At 43.2% G+C, this 25,821-nt stretch overlaps 1 protein-coding gene across 5 annotated transcripts in view; it reads left to right on the top strand.

Moving 5' to 3' along the window:
* SPAG9 (sperm associated antigen 9) overlaps positions 1-25,821 on the top strand; it is a 279,218-nt gene that overhangs the window by 146,294 nt on the left and 107,103 nt on the right. For all 5 annotated transcript variants that reach the window (XM_029600655.1, XM_029600656.1, XM_029600654.1 and 2 more), the window contains 7 exons: positions 7,758-7,815; positions 8,647-8,799; positions 9,373-9,424; positions 10,031-10,161; positions 11,716-11,772; positions 12,252-12,425; positions 12,545-12,674. In XM_029600655.1, the coding sequence (XP_029456515.1) occupies positions 7,758-7,815; positions 8,647-8,799; positions 9,373-9,424; positions 10,031-10,161; positions 11,716-11,772; positions 12,252-12,425; positions 12,545-12,674 (755 nt within the window). The remainder of the gene's footprint in view (positions 1-7,757; positions 7,816-8,646; positions 8,800-9,372; positions 9,425-10,030; positions 10,162-11,715; positions 11,773-12,251; positions 12,426-12,544; positions 12,675-25,821) is intronic.

Genomic DNA, 25,821 nt, shown 5'->3' with positions numbered 1-25,821 from the left:
CAATAGTCCATGTCACTCCTTTGGCATGATTACACATGCGCAGAGTCCAGTGTACCCTGAGGTTGCAGTGGTGCCAGGCCATGCAGAACCTCAAGACTGCATCTAAGTCACCCCGTCTCTCTGGACGAGTCCTGGTGGTGGGTACTTTCAAATCTGGAATGGGGAATCTCTTTTTGGAGTCCTCCTACCAAAATTGTCTTAACCACAGATTAGTCCACCCTGGGCTGGGGAGTTCATACAGATGGGCTCAGTACCCAGGGTCTCTGGTCTGTTCAGGAAAGCTGTTGTCAAATCCACTTCCTGGAGCTTCAGGCGATCCGGTAAGTGCTGTGGACTTTCAGAGATCGGCTATCCAACAACGTTCCCCTGATCCAAATAGACAACCAGCTAGCTATGTGGTATGTCAGTTAGCAGGGTAGTACAGGATCATACCACCTGTGTCAGGAAGCAGTCCAGATCTGGTCATGGGCCCTGTCCCATGGGATGGTGCTCAGGGCCGTGAACCTGGCCGGGATGGAGAATGTGATAGCGGACAGACTGAGTCATGCCTTCAAACCCCATGAGTGGTCCCTAGACCCAGGGGGTAGCAAATTGGATAGTCTGCCTCTGTGGGATCTCAGACGTAGATCTATTCATGTCCCCTTGCAACAAGAAGGTGCCTCAGTTCTGCTCCCTATACAGGTCAGATGGCAAACCAGTCTTGGATGCCCTTGCCCGTCATTGGGGCAAGGGTCTTCCATATGCGCATCCTCCGAATCCCTTGGCGAAGATTCTGTTGAAGCTTCATGAGGGCAAGGAGACTATGATCCTCATAGCCCCTTATTGGCGAAGACAGGTCTGGTTTCCACTCCTGTGGGAATTGTCCATCCAGAGACCGATCAGTCTGGTGACTTCCCTAGATCTCATTCAGGATCAAGGCAGTTTGTGACATCCCAACCTCTAGGCACTGTCGCTCACAGCCTGGATGTTGAGAGGTTAATTTTGCAACCACTCGATCTCTGAGGCTGTCTCTTGGGTCCTGGTGACTTCTAGAAAGTCTTCTACTAGAAAGACCTATGGACTGAAGTGGAGGAAGTTTTCTATATGGCGTAAGCAGAAGGCCCTAGATCTGTTTTCCTATCCCACACAAAAACTGCTTGAGTAATTTCTACACCTATCGGAAGCTAGCTTAAAAACCAACTTTGTTGGAGTTTATCTCAGTGCAATTGGCACATACCATCATGGTGTAGATGGTAAGCCCATCTCTGTACAGCCTAAAGTCGTACTCTTCATGCGGGGCCTGCTTCAATTGAAGCCTCTCGCTGTGTCTTGGGACCTCAATGTGATGTTACATCAGCTGATGAAAGCTCCTTTTGAGCTGCTGCACATCTGTGGCCTTACCTGGAAAGTCATATTTTTGGTGGTGGTCATCTCAGCGTGCAGGGTCAGCGAGCTCCAGGCCTTAGTGACTTAGCCTCCTTACACTGAGTTTTATCATGATTGGGTGGTCTTGCGTGTACACACTGTGTTCCTGCCAGTCCACCATCCTGCCATCATTCTTTCCCAGACCCCATTCGCACCAAGGCAAATGAGCACTGCACAGTTTGGACTGCAAGTGAGCCTCGGCCTTCTATCTGGAGCGGAAAGAAGTCCATAGACATCCACCCAACTTCTTATTTCTTTTGAGAGGAATAGGTTGGGCGTTGCCATTGTTAAACAGACACTATCCAGTTGGCTAGCAGATTGCATCTCCTTCTGTTATGCCCAAGTGGGACTGCATTCTGTCAGAGCCATGGCAGCGTCTGTGGCCCACTTGTGAGCAGCTCCCATGGAGTAGATCTGTAAAACTGAGACATGGAGTTCTCTCCACACACTCACATCTCACTGTTATCTCGACAGGGATGGCTGACATAACAGTAGGTTTGGCCAGTCTGTCCTTTGGAATCTGTTTAAGGTGTAGAAACAAACTCCCCGCTTAGGGCCCGTTGTTTGGGTTCAAGCTGTCTCTCTCCTCTGTTACCAATAGCATTGTTGTTTTTTTGCCTGTTGGCACCTGGTTGGGTGTCTGTTGGTCCCCTCTTGTGTTGGGGAGCAGCTATGTAGCTAGGGATTCACCCTTGTGTGAGGACTCTCAACTTGTCCTCGGAGAAAGCAGAGTTGCTTACCTATAATGCGTGTTCTCAATGGACAGCAGGATGTTAATCCTCGCGAAACCTGCCCGCCACCCTGCGGGGTTGGGTTTCTCCCAATTTTTCATTTAGAATTATATTTATATATATATATATTATATAAATATAATCAATGTAAGACTGGGCACATGGTATAGGACATGCTGGGTATGCTCAGTGTGCTAAGTCAAAGTTCTAGAAAACTTGACATAAGTTTTTCATGTCGGGGTTCCATTTGATGTCACGCATGTGTGAGGACTAACATCCTGCTCTCCTCTGAGAATACCAGTTATAGGTAAGCAACTCTGCTTTATATTGTGAATCCTACTCCTATGAAAATTCCAGCCTGAAAAAGTTTTACTATGGCTGTCTTGGCCAAGTTATGTATTTTTTACTTAAGCTTTCATTTCTCACCAATCACTTTACAGTGTGTCTGGGATCATACTTGAAATGGACATACTAGATTTGATTTTCTTCAGCTTTCATAAGACAGGTTTCAATGTGATATCTTTCACAAGTTAGTTTAAATTGTAGGCCCAACACAGCAGGACTGTGCTTAGAATGAATGCTTGCTTTTTTTTTTTTTTCTGAAGGGGAGGAAATGGATTTGGGGCTTTTTATTTATTAAAAAAAAAAAGACAATCATAATTTTAAATGGGAGTCTTAGTTGCATTACTTTGATATCTCCTCTGTCTTTTTTAAATGTATTACTACTTCATTGTAATTTTTTATGTCCTCTTCTACTTTCTACTACAATGTAACCTTTCTAATTTTGTTATATGTAAACCGATGTGATGACTTTCGTTGAATGTCAGTATATCTAAAAAACAAACAAATATTGTTGCATGTGTCACCAAATGCCATGTGTTATTGAATATGCCAAACTGTTTTCAGTGTTCAGGTTCATTAACATTTTCCTTACCTACAGGCCGATACAGTAAGGATGCATTAGAGTGCGGCAGTGCCGGCGCACCCTTGTTTGCCGCACGCACAGTTCAGATCACATATCGCTCGATACAGTATTTAAATTAGACGCAAATGCAAGCCGCGTCCAAAGCGCGTCCATGAAGCGGTAGGCCTGAGCAATCCATTTTACTGTGGAGAGTGCTATACAGCACCTATACAGTATCCTGGGTTCGCTGGTACCTGTCATTTCAAATGTCATTTGAAATGACAGGTACCAGGAAGTGGATGGTTCTCCTACGCTCGGGCATCGGGGATTGCCAGTTCTCTCTCTCTCCCACCACCCCCCCCCCCCCCCCCCCCCGAAGCAAGGCGCATGGCGAAAATCGACTCGACAGGTTATTTAAGCAAATGTGAATAAAGTGCAACAAAAGTAAACTTACTGCATATGAATGACAAACAGTCCTCTCTTCCCGCCTCCCGGGGGCAGCCGGTGGCGAAAGCGGCTTCCAGCAGCCCCCACCCGCTCAAGGCAGTGAAGGCGCATGAGCGCACGCCGTGTGTGACGTCACGGCGTTCGGTCATGCACTTTCGCTGGCTTGAGCACCCAGATTGCATGTACAGGTGTGCGTTCATCCACCTTCGCCGGCGGGGGCTGCTGGAAGCTGCTTTCGCCGCCGGCTGCCCCCGGGAGGCAGGGGAGCCGCGGTGCGCGTCTCAGGAGGGGGGGGAGAGAGGACTGTTTGTCATTCACATGCAGTAATTTTACTTTTGTTGCACTTTATTCACATTTTCTTTAACATGTCGAGTTGATTTTGACCGGAGCCTGCCTATTGCTGTCTCTCTCTGCCGGGGCTTGCCTGACGCTCCACACTAACGCAGGAGTAAGGGCAGGCGGTAAATTAGCAGGTTAACTGCAGGTTAAAAAGGCGATAATCAGGGCGCACGTTACTGTATGGGAGGGAATAGCTAATCCGATCGTTTACATATCATATACATGCCGCGGGCGGAAAGGGTTTCCCGTTGATTTAAAGAAGCGGTAAGGATGGGTTAAAAGGGATAATGAATCGCGGGTTGGACTTACGTGGCCAAATTGTGAGTAGAAAGCGGGTTAGAAGCAGGGTAACCGCGGCCGCACTTTACTGTATCGGCCTGCTAGTGAATATATCTAAGCAGAATCTTTAATCACATTTGCAACTCTGAGAATTCCAAGTCAATTGGTAAACTCAAGGCTGTAGAGTCATTCAAGGTCAAATTTTTGTCTTCAAGAAACACACAATGATTTTTACTCAATTTGTTTTTACAAAGACAATTTGTATGTATTCATAACTTGATTGCATTCATCCTAAGGAAGAGTTAGAACTTGGGTTCCAGTCTTCAAACATAAGCTAATTAAAACTTTCCAATCTCTGCTTTCTCTTGGGCTGCTAACCCAGGGGAATATTCTGGTGTGTATTCTTTAAAATCATTCATAATCCTATTTATGCAGTTAAACAAAAGTTGGCTGTTGCATTAGCAGCATGCTTTGTTCTGGTTTTTCCTGCATATCAACACTTTTGCTTGTGAAGGTGGGTGGGGGTGGTGGTGTTTGCTTTGGGTTAACAAGTAACATCTGACAGGAGCCCAGACTACAGCCTATATCACTTTTGACAATAACTTTAACACCTGTGATCATTTATATTATCAGTGAACACAGCAAATTGTCAGTCAGTGCCCCACATCTTTTAACTATAAAGAACTTTTTTTTTAAAGTGTCTGGAGAGCCGTGCTCTTAGCTCTCCAGAAATGTTTTTGATGTCCAGTTTAGTGGCACTCAAATTTTTCCTATTTGGGAGCTCTTCAGGGACTGGGGTGCTCTGATAATCCTTGGCAAAGGGTTGGAGAGTTTTGAAAGGGGGAACAAATTCTCACCCTCTGTTTTCAAGTCTCATGTCTTGCTGGTGTTTCCTGCAAAGAAGTGCTTAAACCAGAAGTTACTTGCTATATGGATTGGGTTATTTATTTTATTTTTTTTTTTTTTTAACTTTCTCATCTGTACATAGTGTCGTAGTGCCAAGGGGAGACTATGTAATTGCAAGAAAAATATAGGGAAAAATGCACCAACCTCGAAGTGGCCAGCCAACATAGACTCCAAAGCCATGGTATATACCATCACCCCAGGCAACAAAAGCCAAAATAGTAATTCTTTGTTGCAGCTATGGCAGCTTTTGTACAGCGGGACACCTTTACTATTTTATCAGCTTAGATTTCTCAGCCATGTCATTACCATGGAAGATCCCTTCAGGTTGTTGAAGTAAACCTGAAATGAGAATCACTGATGCAGATATACTGTAGGATTGATAGCCTTCTCTTCCTTTATTTTAACTGATGGCATGCTAATGGTGGGATGATTATTTTTTGTCCAAAGTGATCCCTACATTTTTTTCAGTGTTTAATTTTGTGGGTGGAAATTCTTTGCACCTAATTTCCAAGATTTGGAGAAGGTGGGTTGAAATGATGGTTTAGTTACATAAACCCACATACGTAAATGTTTGAGATTGAAGGGTTTGCATACGAATGACCTATAACCACCATGGATGACAGAGTTGGTCTTAGCAGCATCACTGAAGGTGGAGCTTGCGGATGCTGCAGCTGTAGTTGGCAGCCTTCTTTTTGAAGCATTGCTCCATTGCGGATCTTATGTTCACCTTTCGTTGCTGCATGTCCATTGTTCCTGTCCCTAAGATTTCTTGGATTTAGCATTGATCTGCACTCACGCTGCTTCTTCATTAATCTTTCTTTTCCTTTTGCTGTACATGGAATGCATGGGCTTTCAGAACAAAGTTTCCTTGGTAAGGTTGCACCTACTTTGGGGACCTTAGGGCTTATATTCTGTACTGGGTGTATGATGCTATAACTTTGTCATTCAACTATACCTTCATGTATTTCCTGCCCTGCACTATTTTAAATACAGTAGTAAAGTATAACCTCCATTTTATTAAATAGTGTGGAATTAATGCTTTTAAAGCAGCAGCAATAGCAATATTCTTCAATTATAAATGTACCTGGGTCTTAACTTTATGTCCCATTTTGATCACAGCCCTAGGTCTCCCTTTTTATTTATTCGATTATATTTTTGCAGTGGTTTTGGAATACAAGGGTGGCACCTTTTTATATTGGTCGTATCAATCAAAAAATCCCTTCCCCCAAGTCAATTTTTTTTTTTATTATTGTTAAGCATTATATAACAACTTAAACCAAGAAAACTCTTCCCCCAATATCATTCTTCAGAGGCTTATTATCTACTCAGGCTTTGCATGAATCATTGTGACATCTGACTGAGGTTCTGAGAATCAGGGTGCCGCTCTAGTGATTCTTAGTTTTAGTAGGAGTGACCATGTAGGAAATGTTTTTTCAAAGGAGGAGTAGCCTAGTGGTTAGAGCAGCAGGCTGAGAACCAGGGAAAGGAAATCCTGCTTCTCTCCCAACACTCTTTGTGACCTTGGGCAAGTTACATCAACCTCCATTGCCTCAGCTACAAATTTAGGGGCTCATTCACTAAGCAGTGTTAAGCCATTTACCCTGTTTTGAAAAACGGCCACGAGGCCCGGAGCCCAGGGGGCACTGCAGGCCCCCACTGCACCAACAGGGCTAACTTTTGAAAGTAAGGGGAGGCTCGGGGAGGGACTAGGATGGGGGTTGCTGATACAAATTTTTTTTTTTTTAATTTTTACCAGGGGCCACCTCTAGGGGTGTGGATGGATAGGACAGAGGGTCTGTAGAGAACCCTATGTTTTGTTTTGTTTTTTTGTTTTTTTTTTTAACTGCTTTCCGGGGGGGGGGGGGGGGGGTTGTCTTACTCTACATTTCTGGGGCCACCATTGTATATTTGGGGGGGGGCATTTACTGCCACGGTATATTCCCCTCAGTATTTAATCGCGAGGAAAAATACCATGGGAATTGCAAAGCCATAGAGCCAATTCCTATAGCTCTATGACTCCCATGGTATTTTTACATCAAGGAAAAATATACTGCAGTTTAGTAATTAGATTGGAAGCCCCCTCTACCCAGCTGTACCTGAATTTTTAATTGGTATTGAATTCAGATTTGGAAAGGCAAGTGTTTCTAAATCCACTCCAAATTCTACTCATCAAACCTACAGTCAAAATAAGAGGAGAGTTAAAGATTTTTCTTGAATTTTTTCTGAATTACATATTTATTTGTTTTTATCCTTTTGTAAATACTGCTACTTCCAAGATTCATTGAGATTTTCATGTATTAGACCTTCCTGCTTGCTAGGATATAAGTATTACCCTAGGGAGAGAGGTAGCCAGTGATTAAGAGCTTTAGAGTCCTGCAGCTTTTTGAAATGTATGTAGAGCTGCCACTGGGCAGCTTAATTTGCATCCTGCATTAATAACCAGTATATTTTGTTAAACAAAGTTGTATAGAGGAATAGGAGGACATACATTTTGAAACATCTCAGCTTTAAAAAAAAAAAAAAAGTAAAAATCAAGTGCAATCATTAAAAGTGGTGATTAAGAATCATATCAGTTCACATGGTTGCTTTTTCATCTTATTTTAACATGGCAGTTACCGGTAATTCAAGACTCCATGGAATGTCCTCGAGCAGCAATATGTGAAAACACATTCAGCAGTTTGACTCACATGAAATGCCTTGTGTATTAATCACGTCGTACATTTTTTAATTCCTTCTTTGTCTTTAAGGCATGGGCCGTGAAGTTGAAAATCTTATTCTGGAGAACACGCAGCTGCTAGAGACCAAGTAAGTGCTGTGAAAATGTTCCCAAGATAATCAGATAGAGAAACCATGGTTAAAATCATGCACTTATTGATATAAAAAAAACAAAACAGAGAAACGTAGAGGATGATAGTTTCTGGCTCTTTATATTTCCAGTTTAGATGTTTTTCATCTTGTTCAGTCTGTGTGGTGTGATCACCATAACCATGTCCAATTATCTGTTGCAAAGTACAGTCTGTAAAGAAATTTGAGTTTAGTTTTTTGTGTGACTCAAACACAGCTTTATTGCTTTAACGCTCTGATTGTTAGAAGACATGAGGATATGGAGTCCAGCCCCATTCACCATTGCTCATGACTAAGAATTTGTTCTTGGAAATCCAGATGGTGGCAGAATGCCTAACAGAACATTTTTCTCATCATGGTTTCAAAAAAAAAAAAAAGCCTTCCTGACCTTCAGACAAGTACCTGGCTCAGCATGTAACAATTAAAATCTGTGTGCATATTTAAAGTTCAACAAAACTGGCCCAAGCAGTAGATCAGAGATTTAGTTTTCTTTTGTAGGCCTCTCGTCTGACTTCAGCTGTGCAGACTGGCAAATGTGTATTTTAATATTCCCTGCATTTACTGTGACCTCTCCTTGCAGCCTTTTAGAAAGAATAAAAATTGAGGCATATGGATATCCTCAAATGTAACAGCAAAGTCATTACAGAAAGTGGTAACAATTGAGAATTTTGTGATGCTTGGTATAAAGTTTGCAGTTGTCTTCAAAGTTGAGCTTTGTGTTCAAAATCATCATGTGTTAAATGGTAATAGCTGCATATATGACTTCTATTTTTATTTTATTTTGCTGCTAAGAAATGCCTTGAATGTGGTCAAGAATGATTTGATAGCAAAGTTGGATGAACTGACATGTGAGAAGGATGTACTGCAGGGGGAGCTCGAGGCAGTGCAGCAAGCTAAGCAGAAACTGGAGGAGAAAAACAAAGAATTAGAAGATGAACTTAGAAAGTGAGTCTCAGTATTGTAATGATCAGTAGACCATTAATTTGGATGTGCTTAAAAAGTTAAATAATTATATTGAGTATTTTGCTTTTGTTTTTTGATTTGTGCAATGCATTTTTCTTGTGAATTCTGTATTTTAAATAGAAGAATCTTATACCCACTTATACAAAATAGGTTTGGAGTTTGCAATGCACGGTTTGTTAGCCTGACCATAGAAACATATGCTGTGACTGTCGATAAAAGCCATTAGGCCCATCTAGTTTGAGTTTCATTCCTGGTGCAGAGCCCAATTAATCGCTGGCTTTTCCCTCACTACTTTGCACCTAGGGATCCTCTGTGCCTGTGCCAGTCTTTCTTGACCTCTGTTACCTTTTTTGCCTTTGCCACCTCTACTGAGAAGCTCTTCCATACATCCACCACCTTTTCCACAAAGAAAAATACTCTTTACTACTCAAATTAATCATAAAATGCATATTTTCCTGCCTTACAAACTGCTTTGTATTGGCTTTTTACTATGTAGAGAGAGTGTGGGTGAATTGCCATGCTTTATTAATCGTTCTCCCCATCTTTTTTTCTTAGAGTTCGAGCGGAAGCAGAAGAAGCTAAACAAAAAGCAAAAGATGAGGATGATGTAAGGATCTTTTTCTTATAGTCACTTTGAAAATGTTTAAAACCATGTGCTTGTTACACGTCATCCTTACTACTCATATAAGCAGAAAATCATGAAATGAAGGAACTCTTGCACAGGGTCCTTTATTTTCTTAGTTTTTAAAGCACTTTGTCACTGAACAAAGTATCCTTGGCTACTTTTTTTTTTTTTTTTTTTTTAAATGTGGTACTAAATTATATCCTATAAACTACTGCAGTCAGAGTAAACTAGTTCAGTACCAAAATGCTCTGTTTCTCATAGTGATTTACCTATGTTTGAGAGACCACTGTTGCCTTACAAGAAAGGGACAGAGTGAAAATCTTTTTCTCTGGAATATTTTTGGTTTTAACCTTTGTTAGTGTGAGGCATGAGTAGGAAAGAAACTAGGATGAGTGAGCATCACGTTTTTCATATTCCAACCCTCACTTACTCTGAGGGACTGGAAGCCCATATTCTCCCCAATATGGAGACCAATCGTTAAAATCTGTGCTAGTGCTTGTGCCATTTGGTCTGCTTTAGGTATGATTTTTATTTGTGTTCTGCATAGTTCTCGGACACAAGCTGTCTTTTTTTTTTTTTTTTTAATAGAATGATGTCCCCACTGCTCAGAGAAAACGTTTTACTCGTGTTGAAATGGCTCGCGTATTGATGGAAAGGAACCAGTATAAAGAGAGATTGATGGAGCTGCAGGAAGCGGTGAGATGGACAGAGATGATAAGGTTTGTATCTGTAAATCTTTCAAAATACAATTGCATAATTCTAAATGCATCCGCCCAAACCCCACTCACACTCCTCCCCTTCCCTTAATTTTATTAGTACCACCGCGATGCGGCCGGTATCGTGTACGGTAGGGTGTTATTGCACACGATAAGGCCTCATTGCAGCTTGATGAATGACCCCAGTTACGTTGTTAACTCTGCATGATTCTGTTTGGGTTATAACTTTAGAGACTGATATTCAAAAGATCTAGGTACCTAACTTAAGTTAAGACGCTTAAATCTTCCTAAATTAATATTTCTTCCACTCCCACTGAGCAGCTAAATTTAGGGAGCTAAAAAATGAGTTGGACTAGAGGTGGATCAGGTTGGAGGAAGTAAGTTAGGTGCTGGGGACTGATTTCCAGAGCTTGGTTCCTAAGTTAGAACAATAGGAAGCTAAACTTTGGGGCCTTAGCTTTAAGCACTTAGAATGAAATTTTCCTGACCTAACACTTAGGCTGCCTGACTCTGACTGAAAATCCATCTAAAATTTAAGCACCTAGCTCAAGCACTTATCTTTTTTTTTTTTTTTAATATTAGCCTGTTTAGTTTTAACATTGTATTGCAGGGAAAAGACACTTACTTGGCCTGAAGTGCTACTTTTACGTTTTCTCCTTCTTGAAGTCATATATTTTACTTCTTAAAGTGACTGTTTCCTATATATATATATATATATATATATATATATATATATATATATATATATATATATATATATAAAAATAAAATCATGGAAGCGGATTACTGGGTGTGCCCAGATGAGTCAATGCACACCTTTTCCTTGACGCGAACATGCTATGTATATTTGATTTTTCATTTTTTTATATTCTCACACCATTAGGACAATGGACATAGTCTTTCACAATACACAATTTATGTACCAAAAATGTAAAGCTAGATGATGAATTGTGTGTACATTTGCCCCAAATTTAAGGTTCGTTCAGAAGTAGCATAAGTTTTGGCTGATGCATAAATTTGGTTCTATGGAAAAACATAGTGCCCATTCAGATGTGCCCAGTCCTTAAATCTGGCCTATAGAGATGATCATGTCTAAGTCAGAATATGTTCTTGTGTAATAAATATATAACCTGCTACATACATCATATGGGCATTATTCACATATGAAATGTTCTGTTTACACTTCCTTTATCTATATCTACAATATAAGCCAAGTCCTTTGTAGACAAGCATTAGCATTGGATCTGGTAATGATCATCCATATTGTAGTCTTACATAAAGTATGCATATTAACACATGGAGGTTCTCAATACAGAGATTGCTGGTTAAAAAAGGAAAATGATCTCCCACTGAAAGATATTGCAGTAAAGAAAATTCTCTGAAGTTAAGAATAACTAAATTATTACCTTGCAACACTACCTTCCCAAGTGGCACTCATGCTGCACTACTAATATAAAATCATGAATGCTACTCGGTGCTGTTTTCTGTTCCCTGTGTTCTTGAACAGCATGTAACAGAGGAAGAAGATTAATGACTTGGTTGCTTTTTTTTGTTAAGAGCATCAAGGGAAAATCCAGCCATGCAAGAAAAGAAGAGATCCAGCATCTGGCAGTTGTAAGTACCAACACTTCCATAAGGAACCCACAGAATGATTTGTAGCCAGAATGTTTTATGTTCAGAATTGTCCTATAGCACACAATGCAGACCGAATAATAGTCGTCTGAAAATGTGCCCTAAGTTTTGTTATGTTTATTGCTGTATATTCTTTTGCTTGTACCTAAGCAAGTAAAATCAAGATTACTATTATATAATAAAAAAAATAAAGCAAGCCTTCTAGCTGAGTGTCTGGGACATGTTGAACCTTCGCTTGATCTCAGCATTTCTGATAAGATCATGAGTACTGTGTGAAACATCTTTAAGTCTTTGGAACATAAAAGTGATGAGCTTTCCCAATAAGTCAGAAAATCCTAATTTTCAGGCACCCTAAGGTTCAAAAATTGAAAGCAAAAAAGGTTAGATGATCTTCTATAGGAGCAGCTTTAATTTTTCTTGCACATGTATATTTCCATACGTAATCTTTCCTTTCATTTCAGTTTTAGCAGACTATTCAGTTCATCGAGTAATGCCACAAAGAAGCCTGATCCACCGGTCAATGTCAAGTATAATGCTCCCACCTCACATATTACTCCGTCGGTCAAGAAGAGAAGCAGCACCTTGGCCAAGCTCCCTAGTGACAAATCAAAAGCCTTTGACTTCCTCAGCGAAGAGTAAGTTGTCCTCGTAGTCATGATGTGAGATGTCAACATTCGGGAAAGGATGTCAAAATAATATTGCATTTTTTTGCTGTAGTACAAACAATCTCTTATTTTTTTTTTTTCCCCTGAAGATCTGAAACAAGCTCGGCATCTCGCAGAGAACAGAAGCGAGAGCAGTATCGCCAAGTGAAAGCGCATGTACAGAAGGAGGATGGCAGGATCCAAGCTTTTGGCTGGAGTCTTCCTCAGAAATACAAACAGGTACTCCTCCCCATCAGCTTTCATCTTTCTTTTATTTCTGCTTTGATGGTAATCATTTTAAAATTCAGATGTTCATCAAAGAAATCGCTAAAATGTCATAAATGAAGAAAATTTAAATGCTAATGTGTTAATCTTATGGAATTAATCTGTTAATAAACTGAAGAACAGCCTAAAAAATTAACTATTTTGTATTTACTGAAAATTAAATTTGATATTTTTAAAGACCTAAACATTCTCTGAGGACAAGCAAGAAAGCAGTTTTCAAATGTGGGCGATATCATCCGATGGAGCCCAGCCTGGAAAACCTATGTCCAAGTTTCTAGATCTTTGACTGTGCTTCGCTGAGCATGCCCACACATACTATTATGCCACGAGTCCATGTGGGGGCCCCTTAGGCTTTTTTCCACAGATCCTGCAGGTCATGGCTTTTTTTTTTTTTTTTGCCTCACTCTGCCTGCTTCTGGGCCTTTAGGATTTTTTTCAGTAGCAGGATTGTCACGGGGTCCCAATGTTGTCTGCTCATTAAGTCATAAGGTAGGTTTTTCGAGGGCTCTGTAAGGGTTTTTTTTGTTCATCTCTTGGTTCCACAGTGGTGCGCCATCAGTGTCCGGAGGGCATTCCACCTCCTGGGGGCATCGCTTGGTGTCCATGAGTGTGGTACACGTGTGACCATGACACAGAAGGTTTGCCGGTCACATTTGAAACTGATGTAAAAACATGTTTGGCATCGGAGGCATCAACATCGCAGGTACCTTGGAACTGCATTGGTGGAGGTAGCATCATCAGCATTGGGGGAGCCATGGGTTCCCTTAGTATCGGTGGCCATTAGGGAATCTGGAGACAGGCAGTCATCTGGCTCTTCCTGCTCAAAGGTGGCACAGAATTCTGCCTCTTCAACATCTGCATTGAGGGAAGCCGAGGAAGCATTGACATCTCTCTGTCAATGCAAGGAGTAGGGACGGTCCAGCAACTGCAAAGAAACCTCCTCCCCAAGCGGTCCCATGGCAAAGAGAGCTCATCCTTCTAGAGATCCAGGAACTCGCGACAGCCTTCAGCAGTCCTGGTGTCAGTCACAGATTCCCTCTAGGTTCCAAGAAATATGTGGCCACTCCTCCTGCCTCCTAGTCAGTGTTTACATTGACTATCTTTAAGGAGGTGTTAGATACAGCAGACCTTGCAGAAGGCACCTTGGATGAGGATAAGGCATCTCAAGAGGCCTTGCATCCAGCAGACCAGGGGAATTGGAATACTTTTGGGTGTATGGCTATGAGTATGGTGACCTCTCTGAAGAATCAATAGCTCTTCCCTCTGACCCTTCCTCTGCCACCAGAGAGAAGGGTCTCTCCATCACAGATTTGGTTAAGAGAATGGCAGAGTCCATTCCAATTACTTTGTAAACTGAGGATGAGACCAGAAACAAAATGCTGGATATCCTTCAGTTTTATAGAGCCCCCCCAAAGGAGATTATAGTAGTCCCGGACTATGAAATCTTTCAAGAGGTACAGATGAGGATATGGGAGAACCCCCATCATCACGAAGATGGAGGTGATTTATTTATCTATCAATCATCTAGAACCACAAGTGAAACAAACAAAAGAACCCATAGAATTTAAGTATCGACCGCCCTACGACACAGTTTTTCTTCTAATTTATCTTTTAGTGTTTCTAACTGAATTTGACTATAATGATTGCTGTTCCGCAACAACAGCATGGATGCAAACAACCAACAAACTAGCAGATGAAATAAACCCTGTAAAATTTAAATGCATCAAAGAACCAAAACAGATAAACCCCTGGCATAATGAAAAGATAAAGGAAGTCAAAAGAAATCTCAGGAAAAAAGAAAAAGAATGGAGAAAAGTCAAAACAACCGAAAACCTAACCAAATTTAGAAAGCACCTAGCATTCTACAAAATAGTTATTCTTGATGCAAAAAAACAATACTTTAACTGTAAAATAGAAAAATTTGCAAATAACCCAAGAACTTTACCATAGTAAATAATCTCACCAATGACAAATCAGAATCTACACAAAACCTACCAGAAAATAGGTGTAATGAAATAGCAGAGTTCTTCAGTGAAAAAATCTTCCATTAATTGCAAAATTAATAGAAAAAAAACTGTACAAAAACAACTAGCGGAACATTTGGATAACATTATACTGTACCCATCACAACATGGCTTCCGTAAACACTATAGCACAGAGACACTGCTGCTTTCACTAACAGACAACATCATGAAAGGTTTTGATAGTGGAAAACATTACATTCTAGTATTGCTAGATCTGTCCTCAGCCTTTGACACTGTAAATCATGATATTCTGTTAAAAAGACTAGATAAAATAGGATTACACAGCAAAATAATCAACTGGTTCAGATCCTACCTAAATCACAGATACTTTAAAGTACAGATTAAAGATGTAATATCAGAAAAAAATAAAACTTCAAACAGGAGTACCACAAGGATCAGCCCTGTCTGCAACACTATTTAACATATACCTACTGCCTAAATGCCACCTACTGGCAGGCCTGGGTATCATACATTACATATATGCCGACGATATCCAACTAATTCTACCCGTCGAATACACAATTGAAAAGACACTAAACATAGCAAACATGTACCTAGATATAATCAAACAGCTACTAAACCAAATGGAACTAGTTATCGACATTGAAAAAGGAAAATTAGTTCTTACCTGGTAATTTTCGTTCCTGTAGTACCATGGATCAGTCCAGACTGTGGGTTGAGCCTCCTTTCCAGCAGGTGGAGACAGACTAAAACTGAAAGGATATCCTATATGAGGACAGAGCCTATCCTGTAACCCTTCAGTATAACCATTGTCAAAGCAGAAAATAATAAAACCAGAATAGGATCAAACAAGTAAACATAAAGCTCAATGGAGCAACTGCAGAACAATGTAAGAAACATGGTATAACTATACGGTCTTGCATATACTTGGTGTTTAAATGACCAAGGCTTCCGGTGTAATTGCTCAATATTCTTGCACAAAAATGAAGTATTAGAATCTGCGGAACTGCAAGAAACAAGCTTCAAGAGGACAAAAAGAAAGACAGACAGGGAAGGGTGTCTGGACTGATCCGTGGTACTACAGGAACGAAAATTAACAGGTAAGAACTAATTTTCCTTTCCCTGTATGCACCCGGATCAGTCCAGACTGTGGGATATACCAAAGCTTCCCTAAACCGGGTGGGACCGAGACAGTCCCGCTCGAAGCACTTGTCGCCCAAAGGAACCAAAAACTGGAACTTGCACATCCAGACGATAGTGTCGAGCAAAAGTATGCAAGGACGTCAGTGTGGTGGCCCTGCAAATCTCCTGCGGAGAGACCGATTGACTCTCCGCCCAGGAAGTAGCTTAAGAACGTAACGAATGAGCTTTTAGGCCCTCGGTAACTGCTCGACCTTGGCAAAGATAGGCAGAGGAGATCGCTTCTTTCATCCACCGCGCAATAGTGGTCTTAGAAGCCGGCTTACCCTGTTTGGGCCCACTCCAGAGGACAAAAAGATGGTCAGAGACCCCAAAGTCATTGGTAACCTGGAGATAGCGAAGCAGAACTCGTTTGGCATCCAGTTTACGGAGATCGCCCCCAGTCGTACCCGCAATCTCCTCTGGGGAAAAATGCAGGGAGTTCTACCGACTGGTTGACATGGAAGTTGGAGACAACCTTTGGCAAGAAGGAAGGGACCGTCTTGAGGGATACCCCTGAATCAGAAAAGCGCAAAAAAGGTTCCCAACAGGACAACGCTTGGATCTTGGAGATCCGTCGAGCGGAGGAGATAGAGACCAGAAAGACAGTCTTGAGCATAAGATCTTTTAATGTAGCGCGACGGAGAGGTTCGAACGGAGCAGCACAGAGGGCCCGAAGAACCAGGTTAAGACTCCACGACGGGCAAGTGGGTGTGGGAAGGCAGCCGTAGTTGTTTGACACCCTTCAGGAATCTAATCACGTCCAGGTGGCCCGCTAAGGGATGACCTTCTACCCGACCCAGAAGAGAGCAGAGAGCGGAGACTTGCACGCGCAGAGAACTGAAGGAAAGGAAAAAGGACGGCTAACTAGCCGAAATCAGGAGACTGAAGGGTGAGCTGATACACCTGCTGGAGACAGACAAATACTGGAGGGGGTTACAGGATAGGCTCTGTCCTCATATAGGATATCCTTTCAGTTTTAGTCTGTCTCCACCTGCTGGAAAGGAGGCTCAACCCACAGTCTGGACTGATCTGGGTACGTACAGGGAAAATAGAATTTCTACATTTAGAGCGAAAAAGTATCGAGATCATTCAAAATCCAATTATGCTAAAAAACAACAGAAAATAGAATTATATGAGAAGGTACGGAACCTCGGGGTAATAATAGACACGGAATTAAGCATGAAACACATATCTTTAAAAGTAAAGGAAGGCTATGCAAAACTCATGGTCCTCAGGAGACTAAAACCTAATAACTTTTGAACAGTACTACTAGGATTACCTTTCACAACGCTCTCCAAATACTACAAAACACAGCAGCAAGAATTTTGACTGGTAAAAGAAAAAGAGATCACATTATAGAAACTAGCTGAACTGCACTGGTTACCCATAGAGCACAGTACAAAGTGCTATGCACCATACATAAATTAATACATAATGAAAAAGCAGAATGGCTGAACACAGCACTAAGGCTGCATGTCCCACATAGAAACCTGAGATCAGCTAACAAAGCGCTACTAACCATCCCTTCGGTGAGAACAGCAAGACTAACACAAGTTAGAGAACGGGCATTATCACTGACAGGACCTATACTATGGAACACCATGCCACTAGAAATCAGATTACAAAGAGATCTCAAAGCATTTTTAAAAAGTTTGAAAACATTGCTTTTTAAACAAGTCTATCACAAAGAGAATGGAGAATAGAAGGGAGCAGGCGGTAGAACACCCGCACATAGCAATTTTCACAATATGTGCGTTTATTATTTTATCCCACTGTTAACATAGAGTAAATATACAGTTTAAAAATACCTGTAATTTAAGATAGTACCTGTATAAAAGGACATGAATCATCACTCTCACCAAATATTATTGATCATAAAATTGTTACCGATTCTTTATGGCACCTAGTAAAATGTGTAACCCTATACCTTAATGTATGTGCCTCCATGTTAACCGTTATGATGGTATTTAACTTAACGATAGTATAGAAAAGATTTTAAATAAATAAATCCAGATTGCTAATATATTCTACAAGAGACAGCTGCCGTACCAATCTGTATGATCGAATCTCCTCTCAAGAAGGCTAAGAGAGCTAGGACTCATTCCATGGATCTCCCCTCCCCCTAGGGAAGGAGTCCAGGACTGGATGCTTTTGGAAGAGAGGTATTCTAGGAAACTATGCTCAGTGACTGCATAGGTTCACACCAGCTCTTCATGGGCCAATACATGCAGGACCTACTGAAGAAGATACAGGGGGTGGCCAAGCAGCTTCCTCAAAAGCAACAAGATGCCCTCCAGTCACTGGTAGACAATGGTTTGGAGTGTAGAGAACACATGGTATACTTTACCTTCGATGTTTTCAAGATGGCATCAAGAATCTCTGCTGTAGGGCTTGCACCCATAGATTTGCTTGGCTGTGGACCTCGGATCTCCATGCAGAAGTACAGGAAAGACGCACTGACTTGCCTTGCACAGGAGATAATTATCTTGGGTGAAGGAGGTAGTCGTGCAGATCTATGAATAATGTACCATGCTCCTGTAGCTCTCCGCTGGCAGCTCTTCATCTAGGAGGTCCCTGAGAGTTGGGCAGAGGAGGCAGTATACTCTGACCCCTTGTTCCCATCCACAGCAGGCCCCACATGCCAATTCTCAAAAACAGTAGGTCCTTAAGACCCAGACAGCAATCCAGTCAACACCTGGGATGTGGTTTTGGCTGGATCATGAAGAGCATAACCAGCATGCCAGAACCCTCGTTGGTCAACCTTCCCATCAGAGACAGACTGCAATTTTATGTAAACCCGTGATCCAATGTAACTTCAGATATGTGAGTCCTCGGCATTATCAAGAGAGGATACAGATTAAATCATTTAGGTCTCCTGCCAAATCAGCTTCTAGACCCCAGTTGGATTCACTTGCTACATCAGGAACTGCTACAATAGGAGCTCTTCTCTTTAAGGGGCCAATGTGGTTGAGCCTGTTGTACCAGGGGAAAGAGGGTAGGGTTCTACTCGAAGCGCTTCCTGATTCCGAAGAAACAGGGGGACGCCATCCCATCATAGACCTAAGGGCTTTGAACAAGTTTATTAAGAGAGAAGTTCAAAATGGTTTCCTTAGGTACCTTGATTCCCTTCCTACAAAAAAGGGACTGAATATGTTTTGTCAATCTAAAGAATGTTTACATTCACATAGAGAGTTTCCCTAGTCACAGGAAATATCTCTGATTCATCGTGGGAGAATGTTACTTTTAGTATTGTGTGCTGCCATTTGGTCTAGCGTTAGCCCTACATGTTTTCATCAAATGCCTTGCCGATGTAGCGGCACATCTGCACAAGCTTGGGGGTACATGTATTCTTTGCTGGACGATTGGTTGGTCAAGAGTACTTGTCAGGCAGATGCAGCAGAATTGATACATTTCACCATCTGCAGCCTGCTCTGGATTAGGGATGAAATGGCTCCTGGGGGATTTGTGGAATTCCTACCCAGTTTAGTAGTACAAGCAGAGGGGATTGGTGGCCTTGCTAGCTTTGTCCTAATCTTTGGTTGGTTTGTTTTTTTGTGTGTTTTTTTTTTTTGGTTTTTTTTTTTTTTGGGGGGGGGGGATATCTGAAAGCCAGTTATACTGTTCCCTTACCCTCCCCCCATATCCCCTATCATCTCCACTTTCCTCTTTCTGTAGTGGTCTCCTGTAAGAAAAGGAGGCATTCAGTGGTGGTCAGTGCTTCAGTGGACCTGCTGGTCAAGAAAATTTATTTTATTTATTTTGGTTACACTGAAAGTTTTAAAAAAAAAAAATAAAGGGCATGCTCCAGTTTTACTTAGTGTTCACTCTGCTCTGCACCTGCCCAAGGGAACTTCTTGGCCTTCTTATTCTCAGTTGGGGAAGTAGAAAGTCACTGTGCCATCTCTTTTTTTTTTTTTTTAATTTCTTTTCATGTCAAGAGACTTCAGTGATGGCAACGCCTGCACAGCATAGGAAGCGCTGCCTCTCCTGTGGGGTCCAGTGCAGCGGCTTGGCTGCTTCAGATATCTGCTGGTGGGGAAGGATGGTCTAAGTCAACTGCTGGAGCCCCTCTCCCATGGAGATTCTCTCAGGAGAGAGCCCTGTGGAAGTGGGCATTCTCACAGGGGCAGGTCTGGACAGTAGGCACTGTCTGAGGATCCCAGGTGAAAATGGACTCTGCAGCCATTTTAGGTGTTTCAGGCAGCAATAGTCATGCCAGTGAAACTTTGTTTTGGTCCTTGGCTTTCTGTTGCACAGACGGAGGAGCCTCGGGTTCTATCCAGAAAAGAGAGATGGCTCATATCAGCGAAAATGGTTATTTCCTCCTTACCTTTTTCAACTGAGTTTGTTCCTCTTATGCACCAAGTTTTTAATATAAAGCAAGGTGCCACTCTACAATAGCCATGCCAGATTTTGCAACCCCTAGTAGAATTCCCAAGGTTCCTGCCTTACCCAAGAGACCAAGGTAAGACCCCAATGTGGAGAAGGAGATGAGATCGATTGCTTCAGAGGTAGCTTCTTTAGGGCAGTGGTCCCCAACCTTTTTTGCATCAGGGACCGGCTTCAAGCAAGACCATTTTTCCATGGCCCGGCAGGGACAGGGCTTTGGTCATATGGGGGTGGGGTTATGGAGGGGGTTGGATTTTAGTGCATACTTATTTAATTATGACATTTATAATAACAGCAGACATCACATAATATTCAATAATTAAAATGGCAGTCAATCAAGAAAAATAACCTTAAAAGCCACCTTTACTTACCCTCTCCAGCAACTCTCCTACTCCTTTCCCTTCCAGGCCAATAGCACTCACCAGAAGCAGCAAGGGCTGTTGTCCTCACAGTCCTCTTCCTTAGCGCCCACAACCAGTCACACACCCCCCCCCCCCCCCCCCCCCAATTAGACGCCACAACCAGTCTCGGTCTCTCTCACACCAGTCATCTTCACACAGATGCACCAGCACTCAGCCAGGCACTCATTCACACACAGATGCACCAGCACTCATTCACACACAGACTCTCCAGCACCAGCACTCAGCCAGGCACTCATTCACACACAGATGCACAGCACCGGCACTCATTCACACACAGACGCACAGCACCGGCACTCAGCCAGGCACGCATTCACACACAGATACACCCGCTCTCACTAAAAACTTCTTCCTTCACTGCAAGGATGGGCTCCAGTTCCGCCGCGGCTTTACTCCGGCGGGCCTTCTTCTTTCGCCGTCATGGGAATGGGCTCCCATGGCGGCTTTGCTTCGGGGGTTGGGTTTCCTCTTCACCGCGCGGCCTTAGTCGGAGTTCAAAAACGTCTATTCCTCCCCCCCTACCCCGGGCATTCAGATGCCTGCCTCACCGGCCAATCAAAGGCTTCCTCCCTTCTTCCTACTCCCAGTGGTAGGGAGGAAGCTTCTGATTGGCCTGTGCGGGGGCTGGAAAAAGACAAAAGGAAAGTAGAACGGGGTAGTGGGACACTGGGAGATGCGACACACCTGCCGATAGGGCAATCTGCCCCTGGTATGCAGCGGCGCTGCGGACCGGCAAAAAACCCCCAACGGCCCGATCCTGGTCCACGGACCGGTGGTTGGGGACCCCTGCTTTAGGGGATATTATGGAAGATCAAGTGGTTGTTGACAGTGACCAGGAGGGAGGAGTTTCTACTATGATTACCTAGATCTTATCAGAGTTGGGAATATCTGAGAAGCAGCTGGAACCCCTTAGAGGTAGAAAATCTTATTTTGGTAGGTATGTTTGAGTCTGTGCTAGAAATTCCCCATTCACAGAACTGTCAAAGCCCTGGTTATTGCAGAGTGGAATACCCTAGATGTGGGTTTAAAGAGCTGTAGAGTAATGGCTAAGCTTTATACAGGTGCGCACATCTTTGAAAATCTACCCCTATGCATTTATTTTAAAATTTAACTGCTTCCCTGATCCAAAAAGTGAGATTTTACACGAAAAAAAAAAACATTCAAAGTACAGTCTCCTGAGGTAAAAATATCACTTGCAACTCTGGCAGAGTTCGGTTGCTGCCTCCGCTAACTGACTTCAGCCCTGCACAGCTCAGCTGTTTTTACTTTTTTAGCGATTCTTTTTCTTCAGCGCTGATGCCCCGTTCCAGCGCCTATAAAGCATGTGGAGAGTCTGCCACACGTTTTTCTCACAGAGGCCTCTGTTCAGGGTCCCTACCGGGTGGGGAGGGTCCCTCATCAGTCTCCTCGCCCACAGCGACTCGGGGGTGAGTTCCATACCGCGTGGCCAGGCCTTTCCCGGCCCAGAAAACTGCGGGAATGGTGGCCATCTTGGAAGCAGGCTCAAATGCAGAATCGGATGTGCAGGAGGAAGGAGAGCCCGATTTTGTTTTTGTTTGGTTTTTTTTTTTAGTTTCTTCTCCGGATTTGAGCCCCCCCCCCCCATGCCCCAGAGGGGGGTGCCTGACCTTTCCCTACCCTCCCTCCTACCCCTCCCCCCCCCCCCCCCCCCCCCCCCCCGGGAAGTCTAAGTCTTGTTTCTCCACGGAGTTTGTGCTTCTTTATGTTTAAACATTTTTTATTGATGAGAAGAAGAAGCTTCGCAATACAATCAAAGAAACTATGGGCGAATAGTCAGCCCCTGAACAAAAAAAAAACATAGGCAAAGCATCTAAAAATAGATCATCAAATTTTATGTACCACATTTTCCAAGTTATCTCCCCGAGCCTCCCAACCTTCCCTCCCACCCATCCCTCTCCCCCCCTACCCTCTCTGCTCTTGGTCCACCTTCATCCAAAGCAAGGGATACAGGTATAATGGGGCACATAAACAGGCTTAAGCATTTAGAATGAGGCTTCGAATTCTGTGTGGCAAGTCTTGTATGTAGGGTTACCAGATCTGAAGAAAAGCCTTCTGATGACGGGGTGATGTTTTAGCTGCTTGTCGCTCCATTTGCATCATAGTATGAAAATGAGCCCTCCAGGTCCAGTAGGAGAGTGGGTCCGCGGATCTCCATCCAAGAAGAATAATCTTTTTCCAGACACAGAAGGCCTTGCACAACAACCGGCGGGGGCCCATCCTTCGTAACAGTGTCCCAGGAATACAGCCAAACAGTACCAAGTTTATTGACTGGGTCAGTGAAATGCCCAACAGTCGACCCAAATACTGCAAGATCCTGCCCCAAAAGACACCTGCAAAGGAACATTCCCAAAACATGTGCATCAAAGAACCAGGGACCAATTTACATTTCAGACATAACCCAGAAATTGTTGGGTCAAAATGTTTTGCAATGACTGGTGGAATATATGCTTGCCATAAAAATTTGTATTGCATCTCTCTGTAATACATGTTTGTCGATGCATTAGAAAGCGTGCTGAAACAAGCTCCCAGCAGCGCCGCTGTAAGTGAAACCTGCGACTTGGCCTTCCACCTATTAGTCAATAACTCACAGATGGGATTCGAGGTGCGCCCTTGAAGCTTTCGATAATAATGAGCCAAACTGGGACTCTTCCGCCCTCGCAAAACAAAAAACTCTTCCTGGATAAGAAAGTCTTGGGGTTGCATCACTTCTAGGGGCAGTGAGGCCACATAGTGCCTAATTTGTAAGTAGGAGAACACCTGGGATCCACACAGGCCATATTGTGTGAGTAGAGTCTGATAGGAGAAAAGGTGCCCCTGCTCATCCATGACATGTCCCAAAAGCCTGACACCTTTAGCAGACCACTCTCTGAACCCCGCAGTCTGACAGTCTGCCGGGAACTCCAAGTTTCCCTTAATCGGCAGCCAGAAGGCTGAACGGCTAGGCAATTTTAGCAGCTTGGTGGCCAGCTTCCAAGCAGCCCTGAAGGGGCACACCAGCATCAAAATCAAGGGGGAGAAAGTCAGCCTCATGGATTCCGCTTGTAAAACATAACACGGGTCCAAAGGAGCAGTCAGAGTTCGTTCAGCTGACATAGCTATATAGCTTGAGTCCCCTACCAGCCAGTCCCGGACTAAACAGAGAATACTGGCGATACTGTACAACCGCATATCTGGCACTCCCAAGCCACCCTTCCCCCACTTGATCTTCAGCCATTGAAACGGGATTCTCGCCTTCCCCCCCACGCCACAGGAACACCCCCATTGCCCGTTCCAGCTTCCGCCGATCCGCGCTTTTAAACAAGAGCGGAACATTCTGAAATAAATAAAGCCACTTAGGGAGCAGTAGCATCTTAAATAAATTTAAGTGCCCCATCAAAGATAATGGAAGAGAACGCCACGTATTCATGCGTTCCAGCGTTTCTGTTAACAAGGGTTGTATATTACATGCATACAAATTGGGTAGTACCATCGCTAGATAGACACCAAGATATTTAAGTTTAAGGTCCGCCCAGAGTAGAGGGAAGGGTGAACCCCAGGTCTTCCGCAACGAGGCCAGATACGCTAAGGCCTCAGACTTCCCCTGGTTAAGTTTAAACCCAGAAAATGCTCCAAATTCCTGGAACAGACTGAGCATTGCCGGGAGCGATTGCTTCGGACTAGTTAAAAATGCTAAAATATCATCGGCAAAGGCCGCGGATTTGAAAGTAACACCCTGGAATCTTACCCCCTTGATCGTACGTGTATCTTGGATAGCCAAGAGCAATGGTTCCAGCTGTAGTAAAAAGATTAATGGAGAAAGCGGACACCCTTGCCGCGTACTTCGTTGTATCAAAAATGGAGCTGACTGAGAGAAATTGCCAAGGATAATAGCCCAGGGATCCGTGTATAGCAACCGCAGTACCTGCAGGAAAAACCCTGTAAACCCCATCCAGCCCAGAACATCAAAAAGGTACTTCCATTCCACCCGATCGAACGCTTTTTCAGCGTCGAAGCTAACCACTAAGTAGGGTTCATTAGCTGGTTGACATAAGGCCATGGCGATTAACACTTTCCTAATGTTTGTTACTGCAAATCGGCGCCGAACGAACCCCACCTGGTCCGAGTGAATAAGCGTCTGCATGACCTCCGCCAACCGGTCCGCCATAATTTTTGCCAAAAACTTTTGATCCACATTTAGCAGAGATATTGGGCGATAGGACTCCGGTTGCTGTGAGTCCTTCCCTGACTTAGGAATTAACGTAATGTGTGCAGTATTTAAATGGGCGGGATAGGAACCCTTAGCCACCAAGGCATTAAACATATTGGTCATGGGAGTAACAAAAGCATCTATCAGTGTCTGATAGAATTCAGCCATGTAACCATCGGGGCCTGGGGCTTTATAACGTTGAGCGGTTTTAATCACCAGCCGGACCTCCTCAGCCGTAATAGGGCTATTAAGCCGAAGATTTTGCTCATTAGTTAGGCACGGGAGATTCAGCACATCACAAAAGCGCTCACTGGCTGCTGAGTCCTGAAATTCAGAAGAGTAAAGTTTCCCATAATACTCCCGAAAAGAATTAAGTATGGCTGAGGTATCATGATGGAGAACGCCCGTCGGAGAGCTCAAGGCTGCTATATAGCGGGAGGCGCGATGGGATTTAAGCAAGTTCGCCATCATTCTCCCCGGCTTATTTACTGTATTGAAACAATTGAAATATATAATAAGCCAACCCTTTCTTAGCCCTCTGATGTAGTAAAGTGTTTATAGTACTCTGGAGGGCAAAGTATCTCTCCCGAGTCACCCTAGATGGGGCCTGCAGAAGCAGAGATCGGGTCCGGCATAATTGTTCGCTCAACGTCAACAATTGCTTATCTAAACTTCGTCTGTGTACTAAATAGGAAATGATATTCCCCCTCAGGACTGCCTTCGCTGTAAACCAGAATAGCACCGGGTCACCCAAATGCGACTCATTAAAGTGAAGATATTCGGCCCATTTGGAACGTAAATGCTCTTGAAATGCCATATCGTTCGCCATAAAATAGGGGTAATGCCAGAGCCGGCCCACAGAATGATCGGTGGGCCCGGCCACATCCAACCATATAGGTGCATGGTCGGACACTATTACA

The sequence above is a fragment of the Rhinatrema bivittatum genome, chromosome 4 (assembly GCF_901001135.1).
Source record: "Rhinatrema bivittatum chromosome 4, aRhiBiv1.1, whole genome shotgun sequence".
NCBI classification, from domain to species: domain Eukaryota; kingdom Metazoa; phylum Chordata; class Amphibia; order Gymnophiona; family Rhinatrematidae; genus Rhinatrema; species Rhinatrema bivittatum.
Note: the sequence above shows the minus strand (reverse complement) of the source record. Positions and strands in the feature narration are given on the sequence as shown.